The sequence below is a fragment of the Triticum dicoccoides genome, chromosome 5A (assembly GCF_002162155.2).
Source record: "Triticum dicoccoides isolate Atlit2015 ecotype Zavitan chromosome 5A, WEW_v2.0, whole genome shotgun sequence".
NCBI lineage: Eukaryota > Viridiplantae > Streptophyta > Magnoliopsida > Poales > Poaceae > Triticum > Triticum dicoccoides.
In genome coordinates, this window is record NC_041388.1 from 321,915,221 (window position 1) to 321,923,675 (window position 8,455).

Here is an 8,455-nt window from a genome sequence, read left to right on the forward strand (position 1 = left end):
AGAGTTTTCACCTTTTTTTCCTTTTCATTCCTAGAGGGCCCTACCTGTAAGGAAACATCCTGTAGATGGTCAAACCCCCTTGACTGGTTGGAAACGGCACAGAACAGTGTTTCTACAAGGAGCCTTGACGGAAGAAAGGCAGATTTGAGCAGCCTCAAGAATTAGGGGCATATCTGATTATGGATTCGAGCAGAAACGTAAATGTCGTTAATGAATTTTGCGTATTTTGTTATGAATTTGGTGTTATCAGACGAGAGTTCTTATGTGGGAATTTGACGTGGAAGTTAGTATCATTGTACTCAGTATTCTGCGTAGAATGATACATTTTGTTTCAGTCTCTTCTTACCATGTTCTGTGATGGTGGTAGTTTACCTTTTTGTCAGGTTATTTACTAATCCTTATTTATGTTTTTCTTTTCAGGTGGGAAATGCCAAGTTGTTGAACTCAGTGGAGAAAACATCAACATCACATACAAACATGATGGCACTCACATAGCTGTTGGAAATAAGGTTTACAATAACAGAACATGGGTACATTAGATTGTAATATATTTTTGATGCCTAGCTGTTTGTCTAGCATATTGATTTGAAGGAATGGGACATTCATTCATGTTCAACATTGTCTTCATGACGCTTGCGTTTTTTCATTTCCTTTGGGTTTTTTCTGATAGTATATTGAATTACTGATAGCATATTGGTTTATTGCCCTTATTTCAAAATAGAAAAAATATCCTGATATGTTTGTGTTACGCATCATCATGGTGTGACCCAGCTAACAGAACCCTCGCTATCTGTTTAGCTTTGTTATTTTGCTGCACTCTTTTCCTTCAGTTTATACCTTGTGTGAGTTAGATCTTTTGTTGACCTAATTACTATGCAACAAATCAAATCATATCATGCATAGGAATATGTGGCCGTATTGTCATATATGTGTTTTTGAGAAAATGCTGCATCACCGTATCGTGTACCAGTATTCATGCAATGTAGGTTGGTAATAATGCACCTGGAGATGTACGCATCTGGTTAGTATCTATCAATTAGATGGAAGTCTTGGCATTTTTCTTGCTAAGTTTCTTCAGTATGACAAATGATATGTAAAGTTCATGTAGTATCGAAATCAAACTCTTTTTGAGTGTCATGTAAGTTAGCATGTTTCCTGAAAATGTACATGGTATGCATTTACTTTACGAGTTACTAGTTCGTTCAGCTATGATAACAGCTGCTGCTAATGATCTGTAGGAGGATGAGCTAACCATAGTGGATGTTCGGAAGCTAAAACCCGTCCACAAACAGAAGTTCCCTTACGAGGTACTTACCAAATGAAGTTTGGACACTGGAAACACCCTTTAGCAGTTTTTCTCTATTCTAAATCCAGCTATGTTTTGGGGTACCCATGGCCCCGTGCATATCGACGTGATAAGAAATATAGTGAGCCACATGTTCATTTGTCTTGTCTTAGACCAAAAAGTTGTGCACTGATGTTTATTTTTCGGGGGGAGAACAGTAAGGATACCTACTGATACTCTGAATGCACAATGATATATGATACCAACCAGCTGAATCTAGATAATGCATTTACTGTACTACTGATGTTCACACCTTGCTAAACTTCATATTGTCAATTTCCTGCATTTCTTGTTTTTCGTGACTTGTGGCGTGTGTGTTTCTTGTTAAATGTCTGACATGAACTCTTGATTTGTCCCCCAGATTAATGAGATTGCATGGAATAAAACTGGAGATTTATTCTTCATAACTACTGGGCTTGGTAAGATGCTAAGATGTACTTTCCTCTTAATTATGAATATTTAAGCTCCTCAATTGTGAAAATGGAACAAGGAGCCTTGATGTTGTCAGACGTCAGGCGTCAGGATCACATAAGTTGATGTTAATGCTGCTGCCTGGTTTTGTTCTTTATGTAGGATTTGTTGAGGTGGTCAACTATCCTTCCCTTGATGTTGTCTGCAAATTAAATGCCCATACAGCAGGGTGCTATTGCATAGCAATGGATCCCCTTGATAGGTGAGAAAATTCTTTGTTCAGTTTGTTGTTTCAGTTATTTGCGCTGAACATGTTTTAAACATGGAACGGTAGGGGAGAACCCTAAGGATTATTTGAATTACAAATATATAGTATTTACTTATGGAGGACCAACCATATTTACTAGAAAATACACAAAAAGGCTCGAGCTTGCGATCCGTTTTTACTCGGGATCTAGTTGATTTGCTGTATTTTAGTTCCTTGCACTAGTTACTGGGTTGCTAGATATGCTATTTGAGTTAACACTAAAGCTATATTCTGACTTTTCGTAAGAGCTACTGAAATTGTATCCTAGCTTCATCTTTAGACAAAAATCGTATCCGAACTACCTGCAGTTGAGTAAATACCTATTACTTATAGGTAACTCCATAGGTGATTTATGAAGAGGATTTCTGAGGAACTGGTTTAGGGAAACACGCATGGGCTCAGGAAAGGGATCCCCCGAATAATGGATAGCCGTTTGTAAACCAGGTCGTAAACTTTATATATACTGGGAATATATCCCATGGCCTATGGTAACCATTGGTTTAGTGGAAGAATGAAAACCATGATTAGGATGTTGATCCTCTCCACACACTTCGGTCAATTACTAAAAAGAGAAGAAATGAATTATCATGTAATTTTGCAGAGAACTCATCGTATGCTCTCCTCACGGGTAACTTCCCCAGAATGTGTTGCTTCTCTCAAAAAGATGTTAATTAGGCACTTTTATTTGTCATAACTAGGCAAAGATATACTAACTGGCCACGGGGTAACCTGCTACATGTTCGCCCTTTCAGGGGTTTCATAGGTTATCTTCCCATATATATCTACAATGCCGAATTCAGAGTTTATGTTGAAAATGAAAATTCACCACATGGTCCAAATTCTTCTCCCCGCAACTATACAACGATCACCAAGCGTTTTTTGTATGTTTGTTTGAAACTGACTGTAAACTTTTTTTTTGCGGGAAGGAACTGATTGTAAATTAAGAGCCTGAACAAACTAATCATGTGGAGAAGTAGCAAGTTGTGCTCCACAAGTACAAATTGTGTTAGTGTGTTATGTTTTGATGTCAACATCCAGGTAGAGTACAATTGTTTTGATGGTCACACTTACAGAATGTTTTGATGTCAGGTATTTTGCTGTTGGAAGTGCAGATTCACTTGTCAGTCTTTGGAATGTCAAAGAGCTGCTATGCATTAAAACCTTCACAAAACTTGAGTACGTCTTTATCTACTATATTGAACTTCTTTAGATTACTATCATAGAAATAGCTTCAAATGATTTTTGTTTGAATCAGCCTCAGTTAGGGCCAACAAGTTTTCCCTCAATGTAACAGCACATATTTGATACACCGTGGGCATGATGTTTACATTGAAATTAGTAAACAATTTGTGCATATCTGTGTTATTTCTAGGGGTGCAAGCGGCATCCCGCTTCATCCGCAAAATTCATTGGTTAGTTCATAGTTTGCTCATCACTTGCCTAAAGTTAACACTATTTCTACTATAGTATTGTCTGCTAGCCCGCCCTGCTTGCATCTCCCATGGCCTTCCCACCAAAGCCCGACTGGCAACGGCAATGTAGACATTCAGGACGTTTGTAATCTTTTCAATTACTTTGATTTACTATTTTAATAATTTTATATTGGATAATATGACTACAAACAGCTCATAATGTTAATTATTAAGAAGAATAGGGTATGGGCTTGACTAATCTCATATCTCATACACTGACTTTTGCCTCCAAACATAATTAGAAAGAGTGATTGAACTAAATAATGGTTAGGTGAATTGTGATCATTGGAAAAAAACATTCAAAGGTTAATCTGAGTACGACCAGGGTAACCCTATGTGTACCAATTTCAGGTGGCCTGTCAGAACAGTTAGCTTCAATCACACTGGAGAATTTATTGCATATGCCAGTGAAGATCCTTTCATTGACATTGTAAGTGATCACGAATGTAGTGAAATTTCTTATCTATCCGAGACTAACTGTTTTGAAAGATTAATTATTTTACATTTTTTCGTTTCATCAGGCCAATATTCAGACTGGACGATCAATTCATCAGATTCCATGTAAAGCAGCTATGAATAGTGTTGAATGGAATCCTAAATACAACCTCCTGGCTTATGCAGGAGATGACAAGAATAAGTACCAGGCTGATGATGGTATGGTTATCGCAGTTACTCATTTTAGTGCTGTCGAATGAAATAAAACGCATAATTTTTCTTGAACCTCTTGCTCAATAGTTTCTGAAAAACCACAAGCACGTTATAACATCCCAAACAACGGAATCTTTGCTATTATCTTTTCTGTTAAGAACATCCAGTCATGGTAAAACTAATATTCTTCCCTCTATTACTTCTTTTTTCCTTTTGCCTGTTGTTTCCCGCTGCTTCTACTGCCTGTTGTTTCCCGCTGCTTCTACTATCCTGCATCCAAGTACATGAGTGGACATGAAGGGAAAATTAAGAGTCCATTTTCTGCATGCTATGTTGTCAGTGTTTGGGATGCTGTAATGCAGTTGAGGAAGTTTCTAATGTTGTCCATGGGAATGTCGATGTTTCAGGAACCATCGAGCAAATTTCCTCCCCGTCGATTTCATTAACTCTTGAACTTAAAAAAAACTATTACCTTCAGATGCATTTATTTCACTTCATAACAATTTAGCTTTATGATTGCTCAATTCTTCATCTGAAAAAAACAAAGCGACGTAGAAATGTAGCGGCACTAACATTTCTCGTCATTCATTTTTACAGGTGTTTTCCGAATATTTGGTTTTGAAAGCACATAATCTGATGCGGACCGGATTATCACCAGCAAGTTGTCTCTGTAGATTCAGTTATCTGGCCTTACAAATGTAACTCCATTTTTTTGTCAGCTTGATTGAGGTGTTTGGTTTGAGGGACTGGATGATGAATGCACCCCTGTTTGGTTTGAGGTATAGACTCTGCATGCATTAAGCTAGTTCTAAATGATGGATTAGGTAATTTGACCAATTTTAAGAGATTATCCAGCGATGGACCGAGCTGTGATGGTCAAGGTGATTTTCTCAAACCAAACATCCCAGAACCAACAGTGTTGTTGTATTGTACCATATGTGATTACTAGAGAACAACTTGGCATTGTATCTTATCCAACAGAACATTACTGAAACATATTAAAGTAAAATAGATCAAATTTTGTACAAGGTTTGTACTCCCTCCGTTCCAGATTATTATAACGTCTGCAACACCAAATTTGTTACATTGGATTTGTCAACAAAAATATTTACGTGTATAATACTATAAATATTAGCATTTTTTTTGTATATTTGGTTAAACATAAAAGAAGTTTGACTGAGAACAAAACTAAAACTTCAACTAATTTGGAACAGAGGGAGTACAAAATAAGAAAAGAAAATAAGGTATAGCGTTGTAATATATCAGTATAAGAGGGGATGAAGTGAGGTTGCAAATAAATAAACAATGTGGGTGTGACAATGAACACATTTTTTTTAAAAAAAAATTGACATTTGTAAAATGCATTTTTGGCACACAGGAGCATATGCTCCCTAGAGCCGAATTGGATTTCCAAACAGTGTGCATCTTTAACACTTGTTGCCCAAGGATTGTAGCTGGAAGGCATCAGAAGACAATTGGAGCCAAAAAATCAAAATAGTGGCACTAAACTTGTATAAAAATAAAAATAATTATGAGTATAAAGATGATTGTTTATGAAACTCTCGAGTTGAATTTCATGCACGTTGCTCGTATGACACACTGAAACATGGGCCCAAGGGCACATGTCAGTGGGGCACTGAATGTCATGTTCTCAAACTTGAATTATGAGATTGACATATACAACAACAAAGATACATTGCATTGCTTGGCACACCACTTGATGGCATTCACATTCATAATCTTCGGTCCTGGAGCTTTTTTCATTTGATCCATACACACAAACACAAAACACACTGGACAAGGACAGAAAGAAAAGCCTCTGCACACATATTGGACAACATGGATGGACTCTGAACCCACAACAAAAGCCAAGAAAAGAATAACAAACACTTCCCTGAAATGCTTGCAAGAATGCAAAAGAAAGAACCAACAAGAATCACATTTTGGTCAAACTGGTAACCAGACTTTGTGTTCAGCCGATCATCAAGCTCCTCCACCTCTTCAATCACTCACTCTCAGGATCTGTACACGTTGAAATGCTTCGCCCATCGCCGCGCCATGAACGGGTCAAGGTGATCCCAGCTCTCGGCGCAGCAGCTGCTCCTCCTCTCGCCGCCGATGCTCGTCCCCATGTCACGGCCCCCGCAGTACCTGCTGTCGCTCTTCTCCTCAAAGCCGACAGCGACCTCACCCGTCCTTGAACGGTCCTCTCTTCCGCCCTCCAGGTAGCTGTAACCAACCAGTATGAAGCCACAGTCTGCCACAAGGTCAAGCGGGATCCTCCTCTCCTCACCACCCCTCAGCTCCCCTAGCCTCACCACTCCACCATGCTCCCCTATCCTCAGGTGGGTGTCGCCTATGACACCGCCGAGCAACCGTGCAAGTAGCTCCTCAAATTCATGCATCACGAAGCTGTTCTGCACCCCGAAGCCGAGCCCGACATGGAACTGGTGAACCGGGATGCTCGCACGGTTCATGTCTACCCCAGCATAGCTGCGTATTGGATGATCAGAGAGGTGAAGAATGCAGTTGCTTGGGTTCTGGTGTGCCCGGTCCTCTAGTATCTTCAGACCCTTCTGCAAAGCCCCTACTGGATCAATTCCACCAACAGAGCAGAGGTGTTCGATGACCTGCAATGCCATTCGTTTACCATGGGAGGACATCCGACGCAAGGGGAAGGCACGAGTTGCAGTGGTGGCATTTGTGACAATGGCCAACCGGTCAATTGCGCGCATGGAGAAGACAACCAGTGCCACCGCCTGCTTCAACAGCCTCAGGTGTGGCCCATTAGGGCTGGCAACCAAGACCAAGTCCATGGCTGGCTGTGGTGCTAGGCTGACTGAGAGGTAAGCACGCCTTTGCACACTTGGTGAAGCAATCTGCGGTGGTGAAACCATGGAGGAGCCGCTGTAGCTGTACTGGCTGTGCTGCTGTGGTGGCATCATGCGTCCACAAGGGTAGTGTCCGAGGGCATGATGGTGAGCTGCCACCGGAGACGGGATAAGGGCGAAGCGCAGGCATGGATCAACATGCTCAGTCAGAGTGTAAGGCTCAACAGGGTCATCATCGTTGTAGCGGGTAGCACGGATGGAGGACCTTCGGTTGACACGGGATGTCGCAATGTTGTCATCAAGGATGCGAAGGATTGGATCAGACTGGTTGTGCAGCAATGGCGGCACCTTCAGGTCACGTGGCAGCTGAGACCACTGCGCACGGCAGATCGGGCATGTAACATTGCCATGTCTGATGTTGGAGGCAATGCACAAGAAGTGGAAAGAGTGGGAGCACTGGGCTGTGAATATCGCTGGCCTGTCACAGTTGTCAATGCCACTGCTGCTGGTGCTGAGGGCCTCCAAACATATTGCACAGAAGTTCTGCATATAAATATAGTACAGTTAATATACGGGATCTGAGAAAATGTGGGATCAGATTAGAATGTAAACCTGCTGTACATACAAGTAAGCAATAAAGAGAATCACTACAGCTTGGATTTGGTGGGAAACAAAACACTGTAAACTATTCATTCTAGAACAAGTTGAGCATATGCTAAAGGAAGGATTTTGCAAGATCAGAAAATAATATCTGCTTCATTTGACGCTTCAATTTAACATACACATATCTAAAATGGAGGAAATACCATTCTCGTAAATCCAAATATGACCTGATTAACACCCTATCAGATAGTATGTCTGATACATGGCAACCGTTCATAGGTCGCAAGCTGGAATATACTCCCTCCGTTCCAAATTACTCGTCGCAGAAATGGATGTATCTAGAACTAAAATACATCTAGATACATCCATACCTACGACAAGTAATTCGGAACGGAGGGAGTATTTAGATAACCAAAATATGAAATGAAGAATATGTTCTGCATTGTGTGTCCAGTGAATGTTTTAACCAACCAAAAGCCCCTTACAAATTATACACGAAGCAACCTCAGTGTTCCTGCTTTAGAACACTGCCTCAGGGCATAAGGTGATTAGGCATGTCATATATTTATTTGGCTTATCAATTGTGCCTCTATATTGGTTACAAATAGCTCAAACACAAGTCCCTCGAAGCTATCCTGCTAAATGTTATCAAGGTTCCCAAGTTCCTGCAGCCTGTTGAGATTGCAACAAAGTTGGGCAAAACAATTCGAGAGACAAAAATCTATTGTACTGAAGAACACTGTTAAGTATCGACTGTGCTTGTTAGATACCAACTCAACTAACTACTCACAGAATACCAACTAGAGGAGATATGATATCACCCACAGTGCATCCCGGG

The 8,455-nt window shown here is 40.4% G+C and overlaps 1 protein-coding gene and 1 pseudogene across 3 annotated transcripts in view; one reads left to right on the forward strand and one right to left on the reverse strand.

The window, feature by feature from the left end:
• Positions 1-5,156, forward strand: part of LOC119301245 (THO complex subunit 3-like) — a 9,080-nt gene extending 3,924 nt beyond the window's left edge. Inside the window, exons 4-11 of one of the 3 annotated variants that reach the window (XM_037578179.1) lie at positions 421-530; positions 1,239-1,307; positions 1,707-1,764; positions 1,919-2,018; positions 3,153-3,239; positions 3,887-3,965; positions 4,057-4,189; positions 4,781-5,156. In XM_037578179.1, coding sequence (XP_037434076.1) covers positions 421-530; positions 1,239-1,307; positions 1,707-1,764; positions 1,919-2,018; positions 3,153-3,239; positions 3,887-3,965; positions 4,057-4,189; positions 4,781-4,815 — 671 coding nt within the window. In that variant the 3' untranslated portion in view covers positions 4,816-5,156. Of the gene's footprint in view, positions 1-420; positions 531-1,238; positions 1,308-1,706; positions 1,765-1,918; positions 2,019-3,152; positions 3,240-3,886; positions 3,966-4,056; positions 4,246-4,780 lie in introns of those variants that run through there. The other 2 variants (XM_037578181.1, XM_037578180.1) reach the window with 2 other exon arrangements.
• Positions 5,157-5,861: 705 nt separating this feature from the next.
• LOC119301247 overlaps positions 5,862-8,455 on the reverse strand; it is a 5,630-nt pseudogene continuing 3,036 nt past the window's right edge.